General features: G+C 39.2%; 1 protein-coding gene across 2 annotated transcripts in view; it reads right to left on the reverse strand.

Annotated features, from left to right (window-relative positions):
- Positions 1-23,180: 23,180 nt before the first annotated feature.
- LOC111142529 (beta-1,4-galactosyltransferase 6) overlaps positions 23,181-26,093 on the reverse strand; it is a 66,281-nt gene continuing 63,368 nt past the window's right edge. For both annotated transcript variants that reach the window (XM_022495775.1, XM_022495777.1), the window contains 3 exons: positions 25,323-25,445; positions 24,942-25,043; positions 23,181-24,232 (listed from right to left, as the gene is read on the reverse strand). In XM_022495775.1, coding sequence (XP_022351483.1) covers positions 24,085-24,232; positions 24,942-25,043; positions 25,323-25,445 — 373 coding nt within the window. In that variant the 3' untranslated portion in view covers positions 23,181-24,084. The remainder of the gene's footprint in view (positions 24,233-24,941; positions 25,044-25,322; positions 25,446-26,093) is intronic.

Here is a 26,093-nt window from a genome sequence, read left to right on the forward strand (position 1 = left end):
CTATTTTAAAGATATTGCAAGTTGTATTTGAAAAGTAAATGTGACAGACAGAGGAATAGTTATCTAAGTTGTAGAAAACCCACAACAACTGAGATATCTTGATGGAAGCTAGTGTGATAATTGCAAAGAGGAGGGTGGGAACTGGGTCGTCACAAGCAGAGAGATGAAAAATCATTGGGGATAACTGGATGGGTAAGTTCAGGTTATAGAATCACTGAATGCTAGGTTTTAGAAGTCTTTTTGGGACAGGAAGACTGAGCTACAGAAGGTTAAGTAATTTGCCCAAAGCCATGCAAAGAGCTTTGGAAAGCCCTGAAACGCAGAGAGAGAGATTTGCCACAGTAGTCCATGGGTTCCTCATTAACTCAGACAGCGATGAACTGCTCACCCAAACACTTGAAATAACAACAAATGCTAATAAGAAAATCCTGCCAAAAATCCACAAAAACAACAATATATGCTTCTAACATATCAACATTGGTGACCACCCATCAGCCCTCTCTTTTTCCCATAAAAAATAGCCAAGAGATTAGGGTATCTTAATTAATTCCATCCATGGCCTTTTCCACTAATCAGAAACACACACGTCTCTTACTTCCCTAGAACAAAAAGGATCTTTATCACGTTGTATCAATTTCCCAATAACCTCAGGAATAAGGATGTGGCCAAAGATTTCACCCTAGGATAGATAAATTAGAGGAGGAGCACCATGATAATTAACTTTATGCATCAACCAGGTTAGGCTATGGTACCCAGTTTTTGGTCAAACACTGTTCTAGATGTTGCCATGATGTATTTTTTGACATGATTAACATTTTTTTCCTCCATCTTTTTTAGGATATAATTGACATATAACACTCTGTAAGTTCAAATGTAAAACATTATGATTTGATAAACATATATCCTATGAAAAGATTACCACAATAAGGTTAGTTAACACATTCATCACTTCACATGGTTGCCTCTTGTGTGCATGTGCGTGGTGAGAACTTTTAAGATTTACACTGTTAACGACTTTCAAGTATATGATAGAATATTAACTAGAGTTACCAAGCTGTACATCACATTCCCCTAACTTACTCATCTCATAATAAGAAATTAGTACCCTTTAACTACTTAAACGTGATTAACATTTAAATCAGTGGACTTTGAGTAAACCAAATTGTCCTCCATAATGTGTGGGCTTCATCCAATCAGATGATGGTCTTACGAAAAAGACTGATGCCCCCAGAGAAAGAAGGAATTCTGCCTGCAGACTGCCTTTGGACTTAGGACAGCAACATCAATACTTCCCTGGATCTCTAGCCTAGGGGCCTGCCCTGCAAATTTCAGAATTCCCAGCTCCCACAATCACATGAGCCAATTCCTTAAAGTGAATCATTTTCTCTCTAAATATATATGTATATATAAATATAAATAAAATTAAATTTTTATTTTAGATATAAATTTATTTTTTATTTATATTTATATTTCTCTGGAGAACCCTGAGTAATACAGGGACTATACTACCATCCATCCTTTGAAAAGCCTGTATATAGAATAAAGAGGCCTTGTAGGGTCTGAACCAGGGGAATGACATGATAGAAGTTGAGTTTAAGGAAACAAAGCTTGTGGGGCACCTAGGTGGCCCAGTTGGTTAAACGTCCAATTCTTGATCTCAGCTCACATCATGTTCTCAGGGTCATGAGACTGAACCCCGTGCTGGGCCCCACACTCAGTGGGGAGTCTTTTGGAGATTCTCTCTCTCCCTCTGCCCCTCCCCAATGTATAGGCATGCACTCTGGCTCTCTCACTCTCTCTCGCATATCAATAAATAAATCTTTATTTAAAAAAAAAAAAAAAAGCAGGGTCCCTGGGTGGCTCAGTTGGTTAGTGTCTGCCTTCAGCTCAGGTCATGATCCCAGAGTCCTGGGATTGAGTCTGTTGGCTCTCTACTCAGCAGGGAGTCCGCTTTCCCTCTCCACCTCTACCCACCTCCTCGAATGCTTGTGATCTCTCTCTGGCTCATGGGATTGATTGAAAGCAGAATCAGGGAAACCAGCCCAATTCACCTGCAGAAATGAAGGTTTGAGGTATGGATTAGTGTGATTTGGATTAGTGTTGGTACACATGGACATTCAGAAAAAGGAATGAATATTAGATTATAAAATGTATACAAAATGAATGAGTTTCATTTGCCTTGTCCAGAAAAAGCTATGAGGTAGATTAAAAAGAACCCAGTGCCTTAAGAGAGAGCTAGATGAAAATATCCCTCCGGCCCATGTAGACTTCCTATTATTTGAATCAATCATTTATCTCCATATACAAAAACATAAAATCAATAAAGCAAGCATGTGTGTATGTGTGTTTGACGGTAAATGTTTAACAACAGGCTCTTCAAAGGAAAAAAGCCCAGATTTGTAGTGTTTGCTAATTTCTCTCATGTAAATAATCTGACCACGGCCAATTTCAAGCCGCCAGCGCGGTGTCCCTGAATGCAGAACTGGCAGGAGAAGCCCCGGGGTGTGGTATAGTATCTCCAGCATGCAGAAGCAGCGGACATAAGTAACATAAAGAGCTCAGAAAAAATGATTAGAAAGGAAGGAGATTGAAGTTTTTATTACCTTTATCTTAATATAATTTAACACAGTGTTTGATAATCAGCTATAAAATTCCTGGAAGTTTAACAGAAGGCATTACATGCTGGTTCTGGGACACCAGTGAGTAAATCCTGAGTTACAACCCTTTCAAATGTGACCTGACTATGAGTCTCGGTCTGTGTGAATGGCTGGAGGGTAAGTATGAACAGCAGTGTCATTTAAAGGCAAGGTATTCATTCTCATAAAATGGCCCCGCCCTTCCTAAAAATAAGAAAAAAAAAATACGGCTATGTTTGCCACTTAAAGCATATCCAAATGAACGTAATTTGAATGAGACATTTATATGCAACAGTCTATTTCAAGATTACCTCTGTTTAAAGACAGACTTTTCCTGGACCGTGTGTTACATCTTTAGGGATCCAGAGACCACCACTAGAATCAATGGAACGTCCTGAGCCTTTGAAGCCAGACTTCACAGGTAAAAATTATTAATCTGATCACATAGAGATGAATTGATTAGTACATTTCCACGCCCCATTTAACCTTTCTGATGTTTCAGGACACTACACTGCTGAAGCCTGGAGACTCATACCTGGGGTAAGACCCTGGGGTAAGACTCATCCCTGTGGTTAAGACTCTGAGGGGCATAGGAGAAAGGGAATATTTTTCTCATGGTTTCTGATATAAACAGAGAAAAGAAACAGAATATTCAGTGCACGCGGTTGGGGACTGATGCAGCCAGAGGGCAAGAAGGGAAGGATCAGAGAGGAGACAATGAATGAATGGAGTCCTGTCAATTCCCACAGTGGGAAGGCGAGAGCCATGGAGATGAGCCTAGTGAGGTCAGTGTCGCTGGAGAGCAAAGACCAAAGCAGGGAAGGGCAGCCTGATGGACAGAGGCCGGCTTGTGAGATGCCTTCTGTGCCTCCCCCACCACGTCATCTTTGGTGCAAACAAGCAGGGCGGACTTGTTCCTCTCATCCCGACACAGGGTTTTAAGCAGAGAAGTGGCAGGATTAAATTAGAATGTCAGATTATTGTTTCTCTCTTTTTTTCTTTTTTTTAAGATTTTACTTATTTATTTGAGAGACAGAGATCACAAGTAGGCAGAGAGGCAGGCAGAGAGAGAGGAGGAAACAGGCTCCCTGCTAAGCAGAGAGCCTGAAGCGGGGCTCAATCCCAGGACTCTGGGATCGTGACCCGAGCTGAAGGCAGAGGCTTTAACCCACTGAGCCACCCAGGCACCCCCCAGATTATTGTTTCTTATTTAAAAAATAAGTCTGTTCCCTGGTGTGTGTGTGTGTGTGTGTGTGTGTGTGTGTGTGTGAGTGTGTGTGTGTTTTAATTCCAGTATAGTTAACAAAAGTGTTACATGAGTTTCAGGTGTACAACACAGTGATTTAACACTTCCGTAGCTGAGCTCAGTGCTCCTCACAGTAAGTGCACTTTCAATCCCCATCACCCATCTTATCCATCTCCCACCCACCTCCCCTCTGGTAACCATCTGCTTGTTCTCTATAGTTAAGAGTCTGTTTGGGATTTTTTTTTAAGATTTTATTTATTTATGAGAAAGAGAGAGCACAAGCATGGGGGAGAGGGGCAGAGGGAGTGGGAGAAACAGCTTCCCTGCTGAGCAGGGAGCCTGATGTTGGGGCTCAATTCCAGGACCCCAGGATCGTGACCTGAACTGAAGGCAGACACTTAACCAACTGAGCCACCCAGGTGCCCAAGAGTCTGGTTTTTTGTTTTTTTATAATTTGTCTCTTTTTTTGTTTGTTTTTGTTTCTTAAAATCCACATATGATTAAAATTGTAGGGCATTTGTCTCTCACTCACTTATTTTACTTAGCATTATAGTCTCTAGGTTCATCTATGTTGTTGCAAATGGCAAGACTTCATTCTTCTTTATGGCTGAGTACTATTCCATATGTGGTATGTGTGTGTGTGTGTGTGTGTGTGTGTGTGTGCACATACTACTACTTCTTTATCTATTCATCTATCAGTGGACACTTGGGCTGCTTCCATAATTTGACTACTGTAAATAATGTTGCAATAAACATAGGCATGTATATATCTTTTCAAATTAGTGCTTTCATATTCTTTGGGTAAATACCCAGTAAAGGAATTACTGAATCATGTGATAATTCTATTTATACTTTTTTGAGGAACCTCCATATTGTTTTCCACAGTGGCTGCACCAATTTGCATTCCCATCTACAGTGTGTGAGCTTTCCTTTTTCTCTACATCCTTACAAACACTTGTTTCTTGTGCTTTTGATTTCAGCCAGTGTGGCAAGTGTGTGGTGATATCTCATTGTGATTTTCATTTGTATTTTCGTGAGGATGAGTGATGTTGAGCATCTTTTCATGGGTCTCTTGACCATCTGGATGTCTTCTTTGGAGAATATCTGTTCATGTCTTCTGTCCTTTTTAAAACTACATTATTTGTTTTTTGAGTTGCGTAAGTTCTTTATATATTTTAGATAATAACCCTTTATGGGATATGTCATTTGTAAATATCTTCTCCCATTCTGTGGGTTGTCTTTTAGTTTTGTTGATTGTTTCCTCTGCTGTGCAGAAGCTTTTTATTTTGATGTAGTCCCAATAGTTTGTTTTTGCTTTTGTTCCCCTTGCTTCAGGAGACATACCTAGAAAAACATTGCTACATATGCCCTATTGTTTTAACTTCTCATTTTGAATTAGTTTTCACCTCAGAGAAAGAAAAGTTGGAAAAATAGTACATAGAGCTCCTTACCCAAATTCTAATGCTAACGTCTTAGGAATGTACACTTATCAAAACTGAGAAAACAACAATGATATAGGGCTGGTTAGTGGCATCCAACCCATAACAGTTTCTCGGTCTTTTCTTGCTGTATTAGATTCCGGGGGCTGTTGTAAAAAACGTACCATAAACCAGGAGGCTTAAAACAACAGAAATGTATTGTCTCACAGTTCTGCGGGTGAGAATGTCCAAAATCAAGACATTGACGGGGCCCCGTCCTTTCTGAAATCTGAGAGACAGGATCCTTCCTTGCCTCCCCCGGCTTCTGGTGACTTGCTGGTAACCTTTGGGGTCTTTGGCTTGCAGCTGTGTGTCCAGTCTCTGCCTCCTATCCAAATCCACCAGGAGCACTTTGATGTAGCTGAACCACTTGGGTTTATTACTCTTGCCAGTCAGAGAGAACATGCACCATATACACGCGAACTATAGAGTGTCTCACTGAGTGTTGGAAAGAAACTATTATAGGATTTGGGCTTTAATTGGACGAGTTGAGAAAGAGTCTAAGAACGTGGGACTTCCTCAAGATTGGATGCTGTCTGAAAGTGGGGGCCATTCTATGGGTGTCACAGAAGTTTATCTGCAGGGAGGATAGACCAGAGAAGAGAGAACTATAATTGGTAACAAAGCAGGGGATTTATTTCTTTCAGTAGAGGGGAGGTTTGGTGATTGGTGGGTTTCACGGTGATTTTGGTTTCTGTCTTTGTCATGGTCTCAGAACAAGCTTGATGATGTTGATGCTCCGTGGTATTGTCATGTCCAACGGACCAAACTAGCTTATGGTAACACTGAGGCCATGTCCTCCACATGTGAGCTACTTGCCCACCCTCCCCCCTTGGCCTCCATGTCTATAGAGGGCTCTAGAATAGAAAATCAGCAGATAGCCATGCTGGCTTCATTGTGGGGATGGGGAGAATTAGAGGAGGCCGTGAAGTCTCGAGCACCCATCATGGCTAGCAGATTGAGTGGATGAGCCAGCAACTGAGCTCAGGAATACAGGCAGAAGAGAAGATTTGTAGGCAGAGATGATGAGTTCAATTTCAACTATGCTGAACTTGAAGTCATCAAGCCACTTTTTTTTTTTAAGATTTTATTTATTTTATTTGACAGATAGAGATCACAAGTAGGCAGAGAGGCAGGCAGAGAGAGAGAGAGGAGGAAGCAGGCTCCCTGCCGAGCAGAGAGCCTGATGCGGGGCTCGATCCCAGGACCCTGGGATCATGACCTGAGCCGAAGGCAGAGGCTTTAATCCACTGAGCCACCCAGGCGCCCCATCAAGCCACTTTTTAATCTCATACCTTGGGGGTTGGCATCGTGGGCACCCAGGTAGCCAGGAAACAAAAATCCCCAATATCACTGGAGCTCCTGAAAGACCTGGATAGCACCTGTCTGACAGGGATGTTTAGAGAATTTATGCCTTAAGCTACATTTTGTCCACAGAAACAGTGTTTCCTAGGAATCCTGTACCTCATCCGACCCTCAGCTTTACAGCCATGCCTCCCTTCTACTGCCCAGTCCACAGAACACACCCCTCCCTTAGCCCCATTCCTTCTTACTGCCTCTCAACATGGAAATAAGCTCCCAATCCATTCCATTTTCCAGCTCCTCATTCACTGCGGGTTAGAACGGCCCCAGTTAATTTAAAGCCAAGGCAGATGGCAATTCATCTTTGGCGGTCAATGCAAATGCTGAAGATTGGTTCTAAGATCTTGGCCGTGGCCGCTGCTAGCAGGGAGGGAGGGGCTCCACGCAGCCCGCTTCCATAAACGCCAAGGGGTGGCGCTTCCCTCCAGGCAGGACAGGCACCCACCTGCTCACCCTGCCACTAAGGTCATCTAGATGACCCACACTGAGCTGAATGAACACTGTTCCACCGCCTTCCCCAGGAGAGTGTTTTTGGAAAAGACACTGGAGTGTCTCCAGCTCCTGAAAGACAGAAAACAAGGCTTGGTGATATTTTGGCCCAGGTGAAGCATTTAATATTTCTTGAATTTTCACTGGAATTAACTAATAGTTTATTTTTTAAGTGGGTTTGATACAAGGGGTTTTTTAAATCAATTTTTCTTTATTATAAAAATGGCTTTTAAAAAATTATATATACTTTTTAAAAAGAGTTTTAAAATAAACTTTGAATTTTAGAACAATTTTGGATTTACGGATTTATTTATTTTGCTACTGATGACCAAGAATGTCTCAAGAGGTGCCTGGGTGGCTCAATCTGTTAAGTGTCTGCTTTTGGCTCAGGTCATGATCTCAGGGTCCTGGGATCGAGCCCCATTTCTGCTCAGTGGGGAGTCTGCTTCTCCCTCTCCCTCTGTCCCTTCTCCCTTTCCCCCATGTTCTCTCTCTCTCTTTCAAATAAAATTTTTTTTTTTTTTTTTAAAGAATGTCTCTCCCTCTCTGGTTTCATCTTGTTTCATCTCAGGAAACAAACTGAGGGTTGCTGGAGGGGAGGGGGTTGAAAGGGATGGGGTGGTAGGATTATGGACGGTGGGGGGTGTATGTGCTATGATGAATGATGTGAATTGTGTAAGACTGATGAATCACATACCTGTACCCCTGAAACAAATAACACATTATATGTTAATTTTAAAAATTAAAAAAAAAGAATGTCTCAAATGAACAGCTGTAGAAATACCCATTTGTTTTGGTAAGAGAAAAGCATGTACCAAAAAAAAAAAAAATCAGTTATGGTTCCAAATAGGCTTTCTTTTTGAAACACTCAATCCCATGATTTATTGAGAAAAAAGTTAGCAGAGTTTTTTCAAGGATAATTATTTTATTATACTTTTCTTGAAAGGAATTTCATAATGTCCAAAAAAATGAAAATTATAACAACACATAGTCGTACCGCAACAGAATGTTCTTATTGATAGGATGCTATAAACATATTTATATAAAGTTGCCATCATAATGTAAAATTACTTTCATGCTTTAATTATGTTATCATGAACAATTTCTCATATTGCCATATAATCTTTATAATTTTTATTTTTTGAAAAATTTATACCACTTTCATAATGTAATATACTTAGTCTCAATTTGGGGGACTTATAGTTAGTGCTACAATGAATATCTTCATGAAGCATACAGCTTTTTGCTTCTGTTGAATTAAGTTGAATCTGTTGCATTCTGTGAATGACCTAACATTTTCTAGAAGTATCTAATTCTTATGTTAGATAACGTGGAGCCTTGGGCATCAAATTGCCTGGGAAGTAGTCTTGGCTTCTCCGTTATAAGCTCTTTGATCTTAAACAGATTACATCAGCTTTCTACACCTTGGTTTTTTTTCATTTGTAAAATGGGAATAATCATAGCACCACTTCCAAAGCATTCTTTTAAAGACCAATTGTCACGTAGTGATCCGAAGGGGCACGTGCACCCTAATGTTTAATAGCAGCAATGTCCACAATAGCCAAACTATGGAAAGAACCTAGATGTCCATCAACAGATGAATGGATAAAGAAGATGTGGTATGTATACACAAGGGAATACTATGCAGCCATCAAAAGAAATGAAATCTTGCCATTTGCAACAACATGGATGAAACTAGAGGGTATTATGCTTAGCGAAATAAGTCAATCAGAGAAAGACAACTCTCATATGATCTCCCTGATATGAGGAAGTGGAGATGCAATGTGGGGGGTTTAGAGGGTAGGAAAAGAATAAATGAAACAAATGGGATTGGGAGGGAGACAAACCATAAAACAAACTGAGGGTTGCCAGGGGAGGGGGGATGGGAGAGGGTGGTGGGGTTATGGACATTGGGGAGGGTATGTGATATGATGAGTGCTGTGAAGTGTGTAAACCTGGCGATTCACAGACCTGTACCCCTGGGGCTAATAATACATTATATGTTTATAAAAAAATTAAAAAAATTTTTTTAAAGCTAAAAAAAATAAAGACCAATTGTCATAAAACATGTAAAAAAGTTTAAAACAATCCACAAAACATATTAAGTTCTCAAGAACTATGATATATTATTTGGAGTAATATTGGAGTATGAACATTAATGTGAAAATTTCTGTAGCACTGAAGCTTTACCAGTTCTGCTTTTTAGAAATGTTTTACCACTTTAGCAGACATATCATTATACCTCATGATTGCTTGAATTTTTACTCTTTGACTACAAAGGATGAACATTTCTCCTGTATTTATTTTTTAAATATTTGGTTATTTATTATATTGTGGATATATTATATATATCCACTATATATATATATATATATATATATATATAATATTGGGATATTATATATCCCACAAGCAGGAGGGACAGAGGGAGAAGGAGACGGAATCTCAAGTAGACGCCACGCTGAGCGCCGAGCCCGACATAGGGTTTGATCTCAGGACCCTGAGATCGTGACCTGAGCAGAAATCGAGAGTCAGACGCTTAACTGACTGCACCGCCCAGGTGCTCTGTACTTATTTTATTTTTAATGTGTATTATCTATTCTCTCTAATAAGCCATTTTTTAAAATATGTCTAATAGCCTGAACGTTCTGACTCGTTGATTCATTTAGGCATGTGTATTAGTGTATTAATGTACTGTCACTGGAACAAATTACCACAAATTCAGTGGCTTAAAACAACCCACATTTACTCTCTTACACTTTCAGAAGCTAGAAGTCTAAAATCAAGTTGTTGGCAGGGCTGTGTTTTTTTGTGGATGCTTGGCCTCAAAGCGTGGTTCTCCTTATCTTTTTAAGCTTCTAGAGGCCACTTGCATTTTTGGCTCATGGCCCTGTCTTACAAGGACCCTTGTGATTATATTGGGTCACTCAAATAATCCAGGATAATCTCTCTGTCTCAAGATCCTTCATTGAATCACATCTGCAAAGTTCCTCGCACAGTTCTGGGAATTAGCATGTGGCTATCTTTGGCGGGGTGAGAGGGCTGGTGCACTATTCAGTCTATGACAGCACACACGTATTAGTTCTTCCGCACACACGTGTTGAGTGCTGGAGCCAGAGGGTTGGTGATTAAGACACTAAGTCTGTTTTCAGGGAACTCATGTCATTACCAGTGGAGATGGGCATGAAAGAAGAATAGAGAGAAAAAGAGAAGGTGGGAAAAAAGGAAGGGTTGAAAAGAGGGAGGGAGGAAGGAAAGTAGAGAGAAGGAAAGAGAGAGGGAAAGAAAGTCAGCAGTCCATAAAAAAGATTCAAATGCTATGGCAACGTAACAGGAAAACTTGCCCCCATTGCTGGGGCCTGGAGGTGTCCCAGAAGAAAGGACATCTGAGCTCGTACTTGGAAGCTAAGTAGGAGGCACCAGGCAAATAAGTAGGAGAAGCCATTCCTGGGGAGAAGACTGAACTGCGGAGGGACAGAGATGTGCAAGAACATTAAACGTTTGGGGAAAAGCAAGCAACTTGGTTTAATTCGAGGCAGACTACTTCATATCGAGTAGCAGAGGACAGAAGGCCTATGCTAAGAAGTTAAAAAAAACTTACAGGTAAAGGGGAAGCTGGCGTCAAGGTGAAAACAGGCAATGAGCTGATCTGATCAGTGCTTTAAACCCCGTCTCGTGGCTGGGATAGACCAAATGAGGGGAACTTTACAATTAGCCGCTGGAGGAGTGGTAAATTCCATTTATATTTCTTTTTGTTTTAATGGGGACCTAATACAATAAATAGAAAGGAACAGAAGTGAACTGGATGATTTTAAATTTCCGTCCTGATCTGAAGTTCTGTGGTTTCACAGTCTCTATTCAAGTTGTTCTCCCCATGGGACTGGTCGTTACAGCACTTTCGCTACTAGGCCTAGAGTAAAAAATTATATTTACTCCCAGGAAATGACTTACAAAAGAAGTTTTTACATAACTAGCTACTAAAAAGTGTTATTAAAAAATTATTCAATTATTTCCCCTAATGTATACTCTGAAGCCTTTGGATAGACTTTATTTCCTTACAAAAGCACACTATAAAAGCAATGCCATAGTCCTTACTGAAAGCAGCAAAACCCTTCACACTGCAGACTCAGAAAAACAATGTCTGTTGTTCTTTTTTCCCCCCTTTAATTTTAATAAGTTGTTGGACTTTAAGGCTGAAGTCTAGGGTCACAAATTAATTTCTAGAAAGGCCTAACACCTGTAAATTTCTGGGGTTTATAAAATCCCTCATCCACTGCTTCTTATTCTACTTCCTTAGACCCACCAATATCCTTTAACCACTTCCACATTCTGATTTATCTTGAAGGGGCAGCATTTAACTTTTGTCCTTTTCCCATTGAATTTCTTTCCTGTGGCTTCTCAACAGATCCCTACTTCTACTGCTTCAGGGTGGTTGTGAGGACCAGTAAATTGTGTCCATATACACCATGGAGTATTATGCCTCCATCAGAAAGGATGAATACCCAACTTTGGTAGCAACATGGACGGGACTGGAAGAGATTATGCTGAGTGAAATAAGTCAAGCAGAGAGAGTCAATTATCATATGGTTTCACTTATTTCTGGAGCATAACAAATAGCATGGAGGACAACGGGAGATGGAGAGGAGAAGGGAGTTGAGGGAAATTGGAAGGGGAGGTGAACCATGAGAGACTATGGACTCTGAAAAACAATCTGAGGGGTTTGAAGAGGCAGGAGGTGGGAGGTTGGGGGAACCAGGTGGTGGGTATTAGAGAGGGCATGGATTGCATGGAGCACTGGGTGTGGTGCAAAAACAATGAATACTGTTACGCTGAAAAGAAATTAAAAAAAAAAAAAAAAGAGGTTAGGACCTGAAACAGACTTCAGGGTGGTTGTGAGGACCAGTAAAGAGGTAGGACCTGAAACAGGTTAGAAAGTACCTGGTCCAGGGGCACCCGTGGTGGCTCAGTCAGTCAAGCATCTGCCTTTGGCTCAGGTCATGATCCCAAGGTCCTGGACTGAGCCCTGCATTGGGCTCCTTGCTCATTAGGGAGCCTGCTTCTCCCTCTTCCCCTGCCTGCTGCTCCTCCTGCTTGTGCTCTTTCTCTCTCTCTCTCTGTCAAATAAATAAATAAAATCTTAAAAAAAAAAAAGAAAGAAAGTAAGTACCCGGCCCATCGTAAACATGTGTGTGAAGTATTATCTATGTGAACTTCATGGAAACTGAGCATATTATCCTATGAAATAGTCAAAAACTTTTCAAGATAATGGTCTTATTAAATAGTCTGTCATAATGAGCACCTGGGTGGGTCAGCTGGTTGAGCATATGACTCTCGGTTTTGGCTCAGGTCAGGATCCCAGGGTCGTGGGGTTGAGCCCTGCATCGTCGGGCTCCATGCTCAGTGCGGTCTGCTCAGGATTCTCACTCTCCCTCTCCTTTGCCCCTCCTCCCACCCTTGCGCACATACTTTCCCTCTCTCTCTCTCTCTCTCTCTCTCTCTAAAATAAATAAATAAAAATCTTCAAAATAAATAAATAGTCTGTCTTAAGTCTCCAGCATATTTCTCTGGAAATAACAATAACTTACGACTAAAAGGAGAGGGGGAGGGGCATGGACCAAGACAAAGGCCACAGGTTCGACACGCACCTGTTTTGGCATCAAGCTGTGGTTCCCAAACTTCAGCGCCCATCAGCCTGGACCGAGGTCTCCATCTGTGTGAAAGGTCCCATGAGTACCTCAACTGCAGGGCCACAGTAATGACTTAGGGTTTACTGCCATGGTTTTCCATCCCAGCTGCATTTTTGAGTCATGTGGGAATATCTTGAAGAATTCCCATACCCAGGCCCCAAATGAGACCAGTGAAATCAATTCTCTGGAGGTGGTCCCCAAAAAAGTCCCCAATTGATTCTAATGTCAGTCAGCTTTGAGACCCACCAGCCAAGAGTGTCGTCCATGTAAACAGTCCCCAAACCATGGGAAACCCCTGCCTCAGCTTCCCAGGACTTCCTAGACAAGGACTGAGGCAAGCCAGAGACCTGGGAGATTGTTCCAGAATCTCTATAGCTCCTGAAATGCACCTCAAACTGAAGCGGTACTTGAGAGATTCTCATTCTGTTGTCTCGGGAAACGTTGTTTGGGAAAAAAACAAACCAACTGAATCCATGCTCTAAGGGCCATCACTGAACAAAGTGTCACTCAGCACGATTTATTGAACTCCCGTTAGGAGTGCCAGGTAAAGATGAATGAGGAATGGTTCTTGTCTTCAAAGACATCTCACTCCAGTGGGGCTATTTATATGTAGCTTTGAATACCCTTGATTATGAATAGCTTGTCACTCTGATCAAGGTAATCAAACTTGATTTTAATGAGGTCAAAATCCTTTCTAAAAGAGAAATGAAGTATCTCAACAAGGGGTTCGTTTAAGAAACCCAAACTCAGCCTAGCTGACTTGAATGACGAGGGATTTATTTAAGGATTCACGTGTATCGTACAGGACACAAATGGAATGGACACAGCTGGGCTTCCCCAGGGACTGGATCTGGAAAGCCATCAGGAACTAAGGTAACTACTACCTTTTTATTTCTCTATTTCTGGGTTGCATGATTCCCAATATAAGTCTTCCTTCTCACTGCAGACCAGCCTCTCTGCTCACCTAACCACATGGAAGGAAATTTGGACTCAGTCCCCACCCCCAAATTAACTGCCTCACTCCCTCTGTCCCTTCAAATTTCTGAGAACCTGGTTGGTCTGGTTTGTGTATTGTTGTGCTTTTTCTGGGCAAGTCTCCACCTACCCTTCGTCCAGTGAGCAGTGACCAGGAAAGCTAGGGGGCTGTGCAACTCACCCCCAGGTGATTAAGACGGGTTTTCTGGGCAAGGACCAGGAGCGGGGCTGTTAAACCCACTGATAACGGTCACAACAATTGTCGCATTAACAATACAAAGTAAACTGTCTACAAGAAAGAAAAATGCACGGTAAAGATGATAAGAATAAAAGGCCTATAAAACATGCAGACACAGTATTAGCGACACTTGCCTAATACAGCCAAGATCAAACAAGAATTGTTTTCGTTATACTTGCTGAGGTTAATCATTAGCTGATGAAGAACGGCCTCACTAGACATTTGTTCTGCTTTGTCCCAACACATTTTTAAACTTGTTTCTGTTGAAAATCGATTTTAGGGTTTGCTGTAAGTTCAATTTTTTTTTAATTTTGTAAAAACGATACAGTGCTAGTTCCTAACTATATACGTTGGCAGAATCCATCTCACTGCCAACCCTCTGGCCCTCACCCCATTGCTCCCCTCCCCTACACAGACCGCCATTTTTATTATCCTGCCAGTGACTCCTTTGTAAAAGAGGAGTAAGCACACACATGTAATTTTAGCTCCCCTTCTTTCATTCACAAAAGGCAGCATTTTATACAGTTTGTGAACCTTATTTTTTTTCCCCACAGGACACTATTGGCCTGGAAACCAGTACAATCAGAGCATAGAATTTAGGCCCCCTCTTTTATGGCTGCAAAGCGCTTCAGTGTGTGGGTGACCATTCACCCAGTTCCCTCTGCTCAGCGTCCATCTTTGCTATTCTAAAACCACCTCCATGAATCAAATTGTACACGTTATTTCTTTCTTTTTTTTTTTTTTTTAAAGATTTTATTTATTTATTTGACAGACAGAGATCACAAGTAGGCAGAGAAGCAGACAGATAGAGAGAGGTGGAAGCAGGCTCCCCGCAGAGCACAGAGCCCGATGTGGGGCTCGATCCCAGGACACTAGGACCATGACCTGAGCCGAAGGCAGAGGCTTTAACCCACTGAGCCACCCAGGTGCCCCTGTACACGTTATTTCTTATCTGTAGAGATGTATCTTTAGAATCGATGCCTAAAAAAAGCTTTCTGGGACAAAGGGTAAATGCTTTAGCGATTTTGTTGGATCTTGCTGCATTCCCCTCCACAGGAGTTGGGATATTTTGCATCCCATGTATGAAAGCACTTCACTTGCCACAGCCTCACTAATTGTGTCGGTGAAACTTCTGGATTTTTGCTAGTTGGATAGGTCAGAATTGGTACTTCCATGCAATTTTCATTTGTGTCTCTCTTACTCTGAGTGGAGGCAATCATCTTTCCATATAGAGCACTTTACCTCTGTGGTAATAAAAAATTCTCAACTTTGAGGTCCATGGAGACTCACATGTAGTGGTAAGAAATGGTGCAGAGAGATCCCTATACCCTCTCCCTAGTCCTGCAAGCAGTTAAAGGCCATGTCTCAACTACTGTACTGACCCACAGTCAAGATACAGAATAGTTCCTGATCTTTCTTTGTCAGGGAATTTCTGGGAATTGAACAAGATGGGGTAAATGCATTCCATTAGCTTCTCCCACTAATCACCAAACAATGAACCCCCACCAGAAGACTGAAAGGAGAAGTAAAGAAGGCAAACTCCCAGGGGACATGGGGACTTGATGAGAAACAACCCAGGCGTGAGTTCTGAGAGGTTTTATTCTTGTGCCCTCAGTATCAGCTAGAGATATCTGCAGCCCAGAAATGCTGATGGCAGACCCCAGCCCTCTCCACGCAAACAAAGCTTGGTCTCTGCAGCTCAAGAGCCTAGAAGAGCACAGGTCATCACCTTTCCAACATACCTGTCTATTCTCCAGAAGGCATTCCAGAAAAGCCAGGGCCTTCTCCACCCGCGACTGGCAACCTTGTCCCCTCCACTCCCCACCCCCACCTTCTGCATGGTAGAGGTGATGCTCTCCCTCACAGAGCCTGTGGATGCAACTCTTTGCAAACTCCTTGCTTCTATATGACCTGTCCAAGACTTTGTCCATTTTTCTATTGAGTTTCTGAGTACGTTATAAAATATTTAGAGGCAAAGGGGTGGCCCGTGTGAGAAACTCTTCACAAGCATTTCCCTTGCTTGGCTGTGGCCTGCTTGAGGGAAGTAACTGCCTTATTCTCTCTTAGGTCCTCAGCACAGCACAGTGCCTGACCACAGCAGGTGCTTAATAAATTTGCGGATATATTGGGGTTGGAGAGACCACAAACAAGGCTGCCAGAAGTTGCCAGACAGGTTAAAAGACTGGTTAATTACCCTATGCCAAATGACATTTATATAAGGTCAGGGATAAGAGAATAATGAAGGGGAAATTTGGTTACCATGGTGACCCTGTTCTGCCCGAACAAAAGCACTCACAGGATTTCATAGACTCCAGGAAAACAAATCGCCACCATGATTTTCTCCTGATTCTAACAACAGTGGTGGTGGAAGAGAAGAAGGAAAAACAGGTGAAGAAAGGGAGGAGGGGGAGAGATAATCGTGTAAAATAAAGTCCTTGGAAATCAACTAAATACATTTTAAAAAGTGCCTCAGATGGAAATTATGTTCCACAGGTAAATTAACACCTTCTCTCTGGTATTAAGTCAAACAGGTGTTTCCAGCATCTGCTCTCGTTCTTTCTTCAACACAGTAATGTCTTGTGACATTTATTTTACAGGAAGGATGACTTCCACTTTCCAGGATTTTTTTTAAATTTAACAAAAATTTTAGCAGTGAATTTTCACTATTCTATTTCTTTTTACACTAATACATAATAATTTTTAAAAGTATTTATTCTCTACCTCTGAAACTAATAATATACTATGTTTATTAACAAGTAAAATTTGAAAAATAAATATTATTTGAGAGAGAAAGAGTGGGGGGAGGGGCAGAATCTCAAGCAGACTCCCCGCTGAGCATGGAGTCCAACGATGTGAGACTCGATCTTATGACCACGAGATCATGACCTGAGCCAAAATCAAGAGTCGGATGCTTATCCAACTGAGCTACCCAGATGCCCTGATGTTAATTTTCTAAGCTTAGTAAATACTTTAAAATTATAAAAATATGTTGAGTAAAAAGATGGGCCTGGCTCCCTATTCAGATAGATTTATAGGTGGGTTGAAACACATCTTGACGATGGCACTTGGCAGTCCTAATTAAGGCACTGATCCTGCTGGACGTAGCTCTGAGTAGGTATGACACATGGAGTCATAGCACAGTAATGTAGAATGCTATGGAGTGTTCTGCCCTAACAGATGGCAAATAGTGTTGCCCTGACAGGATGGTTCATTCACTGAGTGGTCTGCAGGAGGCCTGGTATACAAAACCAAATGGCATCAACCACTGCCCTCAAAGAGCTAACAGTCTGTGAGAGAAGAAGAAAACATATAAACAAATTTAATAGCCTAAGACATGCTTTAATGGTGGAGTACTGAAGGGACAAGAGCACAAGGGAGGGAGTGGCCAATTTTACTTGGGTTGGCCAGAGATGGCTTCCAGAAGAGCTTGAGTTTTTCTTTTCTCTCTCTCTCTCTTTTAAAGCAGGCTCCAAACCTAGCATGGAGCCCAACTCGGGGCTTGGACTCACAGCCCCGAGATCAAGACCAAGACAAAATCACCAGTGGGACAACCAACCGAGCCACTCACCCAAGAGATTGTCTTAAGAGATAGGTTGGAGACCCTCTGGTGGATGAGGGTAGAAAAAGCAGAGGCAAGCAGAAGCCAGATCATTAAAGCCCTGGTCAGAGAAGCAGAAATATTTGGAACTTTCTTTGTGGGCAATGGAGAGCCACTGAAAGATTTAAAGCAAGGTAGTATTTCAAAAGACACAATTTTGTATGTCAATATGGAAGATAGATTCAAGGTACCTATTTTTTTTTTTTTTTTTTTTTTTAAGATTTTACTTATTTGACATGAGAGAGGGAACACAAGCAGGGGGAGTGGACGGAGAAGCAGGCTTCCCATTGAGCAGGGAGCCCAATGTAGGGTTCAATCTCAGGACCCTGGGATCATGACCTGAGCTGAAGGCAGATGCTTCAGGAGTGAGCCATCCAGGCACCCCTGGAAGATAGATTCAAAACAGAAGGCATACCTTTATATTAAGACAAGACTGGGAGTATCCAGCAGTTGTTGAAGAAACAAAAGACCCTACAGATTGAAGAGGGACTTCAGAGGTTGAGCTAATGCTGATTGTACGGAGGAGATAAAGGGAGAGCGACTCGCAGATTTGGCTTTGAGTTACTAAGTGGATGGTAAAACAAGAGGAAGACTACATTTTGAAGGTGAATATGATAAATTCAGTCTAGGACATGCTGAGTTTTAAGTTTCTGTGAACAAGCAGGTTGACATGACCCGTAAGTTGATAATGTGGGTCAGGAGCTAAGAATTCTAAGCTGGACATTTGGCTTGAGAGCCTTTTGCATGTATTTGGGGACACCATGAGGTTAAAGTTCTGCAAGTATAAGGGATCATCTGCTATATGTGGCTATTTACATTTACCTAAGATTTGACAAAATTAAAAATCTAGTTCCTGGCTCACACCAGCCACATTGCAAGTGCTCAACACCCACATACGGCTACAGGCTACCATACTGGACAGCACAGTCCCAGAACATTTCCAGCACTGGACAGTGTTAGCCAGTGGTCCCAGAAATTGAGTTACTGATCAGAGGAGAACGGAGAAAGAATGGCAAGCAGAGGAAGAAGGGTCTTCTGTGGAAACTGGGGAAAAAGCCGGTGAAAAAGCCAAGCCCAAAAGCCAAGGTAGGAGAGAAAAAGGCAGTAGAAGCCCACATGGCATTTAATTTTTTCAGTCACAATACTGAGAAAAGCTACAAGTTACTGGACACCTTCCATAAGCAAAGTATTGTAACAGGTGCTTCCCATGCTGTCCACCTAAAATCACACAAGCCTCTGAGCAAATGGAGCCGGATTGCCACTTGCTGCATTTCTCCTCACAACTATTACTAAAATTTAGTTTTGTATCTTTGCCAGTTTTACTAATTGTTTACATGCATTATCATGTATAATCACTAACTTCATTTCCAAAAAGAATCAAAGAATGCAGTATAATTTTAAAAATATGACCTAAGATAATTTGCATGAAAGAAAAGCTTATCACCCTCAAGTTGAAAACTGACTTAATTATAAGCCAAGTTTTTGCTCAGCGTGTCAGGTGCTGTGTTCATTTCTCTGTTAGGATCCGCTTATTTAAGTTCTTCAGCAATCCTTGGGTAGTTCCTATCATCCTCAAACATAAGATCAGGAAATTAAAAACCACAGGGGTTTAAAATGTTGCTAAAATGTCACAGTGAACAACGGGGTGGGTCTCTAAATTCAAACTCAGGTCAGTCTGATTCCAGAGTCGTTGCTTATAACCACTGCCTTCCACACAGTCCTATTAAAAGTTCACTGTAAATCCTCAAGATTTATTGTAGACAAACAATGACCTCCATCCTTCTGATGCACAGGGTTTAAAGAAACATTCTGTGCCTTGGGAAAAGCTTCTCCCACAAAGATGCTCAAGTGGCCTAATACTGCTTTAGTAAAATACAAAACCAACGTGTGCAGAGGACACAATTGAGCACTTCATTTCATAGTGTGTAGGTTTCTAGATTGTTTCCATGTCTGTTTTATCCACAAAAGACAGTAAATTCCATGAGTGTAGGTAATGTCTGATAGTTCTTAGAGATCAAAGACCTCACTGAAGGAGTTAGGAGGATGAAATTAGCAACAAAATTCAGGTCCATCAAAATATGTTATAGAAATGTGTTGAGAAAGGATAGAAGTTTTATTTTTACAACCTATATATTTTTCTTTTAATTATAGTATAATTTTCAGTGATATAGCACTATGTTCTCTGAAGTCATTTAAATTAAGAGCAATATAGTAATATGCTCCTCAAGAAGAAACTTCTCTAAATAAAACAATCTGGGTCCAGAATATCTCCACAACCTTAAATCCACGTGTTTAATATAGGACAAAAAATACAGATATAAGATCATTCAACTGAGTTGGCATGTTTTATCAGAGGACACATTTTGTACCATAGGTAGGAACCTGGTCCAGACTAAGCCAACTCAATTTTACGGCTCTGTATGATTTAAATGACTAAATGATTATGATTTCATGATTGGCTTTGTGACATACAGTGTCAATATCTCTATAGCTCATACTATGCATAAAAATTAATAGTAATTCATTACATAAATAATTTAAGTTGACAAAAGTCATGATTTCACATTGCAGGCTCAGATACAAATCTAGTCCCTAGATATTATCTGCCTTAAAGATCTTCAACACTACTTGATACCTAGAAAACAAGAACGGCACTAAGGACAACACACAACACTACTTGATACCTAGAAAACAAGAACGGCACTAAGGACAACACACCAGCTTAGTTTACTCAAGTTGTGTAGGCAGAAAAAATGTTAAAAATGACTCCTTAAATATTCTTCTTGGTAAAGTAGTATACTAGTTATACTGATGAAAAATATTTAAATTTTGAGATCACTAAATGTATTTAAACTGCTGCAAAGGCAAACACAATGGCGGCTTTATGCTTCTACTGCCATCTTGTACAACCAAGGTGTTCATGAGCAGTTCTCCTCAAAATTAGGAAAACAAACACAATAAAAAAACCAGGTAAGCCCCCAAAAGTTCCTGAGCGAAAATAATTAACAGTGTCACATGGAGTCTTTAGAACATTATATTTCATAAAAGACAATGATAAAAAAGTACAAACATTTCCATGAGAAGCAAAAAAAAAAAAAAAAGAGAGTACAAGAAATTACTAGCATTTATTCCAGTGCATTTATGTAGAAGCCTTTCAGATCTAATAAATAAAATAATCTTAAGTACACTTCCTCCTTCTGATAAACAATACTATGGTCATTTTAGATCTCTCAATTGGCATACTTGCAAATACAAAGCAACAAATCTAGAGTACTAATATTCATCTGAAAAGTACACAGAGAAATATAGCAGATACGCAGAGGCCAAACAAAATGACACAAAACCTGCTTTCACTTGTAGGAAGCCTCCAAAAGAAGGACAGTATTGTATTGGTTATTTTCCCATTTTGTTTTAAAATGGATATCAATAGTTTGGCTGGAAAAGAAGTCTAGGCAAGTTTTTAACACGTAATTATATATTTGGATAATACTGTAAATAAGTTTTCTGGTTGAACATCTTTTCACAAAATACAAACAAATTTAAATGTAGATTTAAAAAAATACTCATGTCTGCACTTTTCCCTCTCTTTTCTACAAACAGGCCATTAATCATTACTTCTCTCTCGAGCTAAAAGGCACTATATAACTTTCCCAGTTAGTGCCATAGGGACCTCATGATAGCCCCATGTCCACATATATGTTTCTATCTAAGAAAACATGTTTATCTAAGAAGTACAACAGGTAAGTTATCAGAGGATGTCTTCATAATTTTAGAAAGGTTTCAACTTGCTTGATTTGATTTGTTCAGAAATATAATACTTTTTCTGTTGGCATACCTCACATTGCACTTCATACAGTCGGCAATCAATACACGTTCCCAAAGAAATCCACCAAACATGACAATAAGAGAAATTTCCATTTGCAATGCATTTGTTAAATTTTATGCAATAGATTTATTTTCATAAAATGAAGATAACTGAGCAAAACTCTCTATCACCCTTCCAGAAACATATAAAAGTCATTCTTTATAGGCAAAAATCAATTTTACATGTGCACACAAAACCAAAACAAAACAAAGAGGGTAAAAGCGAAAAACAAACTAATGAGATGATTTTCACGGGATGACATACCGTATTCAAAACCAAAGAGAGCAAAATAACATGGCTCACTCATAAAACAAAAATGGCTGTTAGACTTAATCCAAGAAAATAAGGCAGATACTAGCAGAACTGAGTTCTCCTAAAACTGTAAAATGTGTATCAAAATGAGAATTCCAAAATGTGGGCCACTCCACATTAAAAAGCAAAAAATATGTTTTACAAGTAAGACTCAGAAACAGCCCTAATTTTCCCCACAGTTAAAATATGTAAGTATTAAAAAAATATTTAAGTATTATTGGGTTAATTATGCTCCTATGCCCCTACTATCTTGTTAGTGATCACAAATGTTAACATTCCCAACCAACTTTCATTTCACCAAATTAAAAAAAACTGCATTGGCTATGAGACCAAAAGGAACAGATACACAAATTCAGAACAAATTTTTTTTTACTTTTCAGAGTTTGATTTTTTGTGATTTTGAGGACCACTAAAAAAATGGAAGATAAATATTTTGGACATACTGCTAGAGAAATAAATACAGAAAATTCTGTTTGTATCATAAGGGAGAGTGATCAGTTTTTTCAAAGTATAAGAATTTCAATTATGTTATGATTTGGTTTGTGGTCATTTGTATTACTAATACTGCCATAAAAGATGGTATTTCAAAATTAAACTCAAACCTGAAATAAATAACCATATTTCTGTTTTGGGTGAACAATCTACGAGGCAAATATTATCCCAACATCCCTCATAGATAGATTTCTATTGTTCTTCATTGTTTTTGAAGATTCACTTTACGGATACATAATTTTTTTGTTTTAAATTTGTGAAAATATCAAGATATTTTCTAGAATCTTTGGTTACCTATAGTTGATAATTTTCAAAATAAGGATATTGTTTGGTTTTGTCATGAAAACTTCATCCAAATTTAAGATCAAGTAATATACTGGATGTCAGGTAGTGTTCTCAGAGAAGTGTTCTAGAACATCAATCCATTTAAATAACTGATTATATATTTTAATATAATTCTATTAAATCATTTCAGTGAGGCAATTTTAAGAATACCAGGAATGTAATTTCTTAAAAGTGAAAAAAATATATAGTTCTAATAAAACTGGTTGACATTAAAGGTTCCCTTCAAAAACTTGAAATTCTATGAGTCTGAGAAATAAACTTAAAATTTGTCTTTATCTACTAAGCATTTATCTTCATAAAAATAGAACATTTAATTTCTTATCTAATATTATAATTCATTTGTATAAGTACTACTGGGTTTTCCATAGCTCATTCTTTTAAAAAAATTGTTTTGATTTTTTTTAAATGAAAATTGTTTTTTGGCTCTTCTGAACTAGAAATAATAAAAGTGCTGTTCACTATGAATTAAAAAAAAAATACAGTGTACAAACACACGCTACCTCAGGAAGATTTTTTGAGGCACAAAATCCCTGACAATTACACCAAAGATACATGAAAGACAGTTAACATAAAGAGGTCCTTTATATCATGTTAACATCACAACGTTTAAGATTTTCTTGGTAATACTCATGCAATGTGCATAAACAATATGGTTGTGATTTAGCAAAATCTGATGGGATTGCAAGCAAGGAAAAAAACAGGTAATTCTGGTAGGAAGAAAAGTGGTCTAAGTAACTTTCTTCTTACCCTTTAAAACCCTAGGGAAGCTGTGACTTCTTCCACACAAAAGGCTTAAGGTCTAAAGCTCAAAACTAGTGTAACAGTTTACTGTGGTAGTTGACTGTCAATTATTGACAGTTCCTTCATTTCACACAAGGGTTAACCTTTGTTTAGTGACATAAATTTGCATTGTTTTCTTCCATGCAAATAAAAAATGTCTATAAAAGTCCGATAAAGGCATAACCAATTACATGCAAAACTGCAACACATCTTTTTTTCAACAATTTGAACACGTTAATTTACATCACATATATACAAAACATGTTTAAACAGAAATAAAGCATTCTCTTGAATTAAATTATGTATTTTAGTATAAAAATTTTCTCTTTGTAGGGAGCTCTCTTAACTTCCAGATTTCAGCAAGGGTCTTGGGTATCTGCAGCGCTCGCTGTGAGGGTGTGTCTCAGAGAAGAGTGTGGGTGATGGTCTCTAATCTCACACTGTAAACACTGAGGGCTGCGGGCTCTTGCTCTCACCACAGCAGGGCACCAGGACACAACCACTCACTGACCTCCAGTAAGAGTAGGCTCCTAGTTGATGATCCAGCATTGCAGTCTGTCTTGCCAGGAGAGCTGTTTCCTTTAATAGTCCTCAATGGGAGCTAACTCTGGCATGAGGTTTACAGATATATTTGTATACAACCTGTCAACCAGTATTTTTGGCGTATATATTAAATTGTTCAACCCATCGATGTACTGACGCTCTTTTGAATATCTTAGCAATTTATACCTATGGTGTTAGAGAAAAAAATGAAAAACAACAGGAACATGTTCAAAAAGAAAAAGTGACGACAAATATGGTCAGGGTCATTCTTATAATTAAAGCATTTAAAGCTTTTTCAATTTTTACTTTTCATATGTAATTAAAGATCTTTTAAACCATTATCTAAATTAGCATTTTTACTAGTTTTAAAAAAAGCCTCCTGAAAAAATTATTTTGCACACTTACAACTCAGACATCCTTAAGAAATAAAATGTTTTATGAAATAATACATCTTATGTTAAGGGAACACTTTTTATATAAACAGTTAACCGGACTCTTTAATATAAATATATACATATCTCTCCTCGAAACAATCACAAAAATATTTTACTTCTTTTTTTTTTTTTTAAAGATTTTATTTATTTATTTGACAGACAGAGATCACAAGTAGGCAGACAGGCAGGCAGAGAGAGAGGAGGAAGCAGGCTCCCTGCTGAGCAGAGAGCCCGATGTGGGGCTCGATCCCAGGACCCCGAGATCATGACCTGAGCCGAAGGCAGAGGCTTAACCCTCTGAGCCACCCAGGCGCCCCAATATTTTACTTCTATAAGAGAAAATAAGATCAACAGAAAATTCCCTGCCGAAGATTTTTTTGAGGCTGCAATGTTTTTTAACAAATTTTTCATACATCAAAAAATTCTGAAACCTTTTTATCTAAAGATGATATTAAACTTACCGTCCTAAAAATTGGACTTCACCTCGATGGTGATGAGGAATAGACTTGTATTTTCCCAAGTCTCCCTCTGGCCTTGTTACATTGTATCCAGCATAGTGAACTCTACAAAACATGGAAATAAAAATATAAAGGAATAAACTGTGATGTAAAAATTGACTACCTGAATTTAACTTGAAATGCAGAAGAATGCTCTCATGAGAGTGGTCAATAATTTCAGAAGGCACTCTTAATGAAGAAAGGCAGAAACACAAAGCAGGATTTAAAAACCTCAAAAATTTTCCATCCCCAAAAATCTTTTCTTGGAATAGCAAAGTGCAATGTAACTAACAGAAAGGAAATTTATACAAATTCTATTATTAAGCAGTTTGTACCTCAACATACCTATTCCAAAGGTCATCATCTTCTCCTCCCCATCCCCAGAAGGCATTAGGAAAACCATTGATCTTTCTAAATTGTTCCACTGTCAGTCCACTTACACCACCAAAAAACTCTTTATATGGAAGACTAAAAAGAAAGCAGAATACAGCATTCTAAAAATGAAATCAAAACAGTTTGCCAACTGAAATCAAGTTTTCAGTCTTATATGTGCCTTGCAAAATATATTCTTACTTTCCATATAAACAATTGTGCAGATTAAATCATATTCTGGGAAATATAAAGTACACCAAGAAAGAAAACATTTCACAGTCTAGCAAAATATCTAACTATGTTAGGTAAACTTGTGATAAATGAAATTTAATACTCAATATTGTTATTTTGTAAGACTCACAACCCAGTGTTCAAAAATTGGTAAGACTTCCACACCAAAGCAAACTTGATTAAATACATCAATAGTTGTCAATGCAATGTTAGATGCTGTTAGGCTAATAAAGTATTCTAAATCAATTGAACTTAATTATAAATGTGTCATTTATTATGTAGATAGACCAGGATAAAAATAAATTAGTAATTACAACTCTAGCATTTAATTTTGAAATGACTAGATGCCTGTTCCAATAATAATCATACCTGTTCGGTATAATACCATAATACGCACAATATTTACAAATATATTATTTTTAATGTACTAATATTTAGATAAATGACTTTTTGATTGAGATATAATAGACATATAATACTGTATTCATTTTAGGTATACAACATAATGATTTC

Source organism: Enhydra lutris, unplaced genomic scaffold (assembly GCF_002288905.1).
Source record: "Enhydra lutris kenyoni isolate GAN:26980312 unplaced genomic scaffold, ASM228890v2 scaffoldscaffold8, whole genome shotgun sequence".
Taxonomy (NCBI): domain Eukaryota; kingdom Metazoa; phylum Chordata; class Mammalia; order Carnivora; family Mustelidae; genus Enhydra; species Enhydra lutris.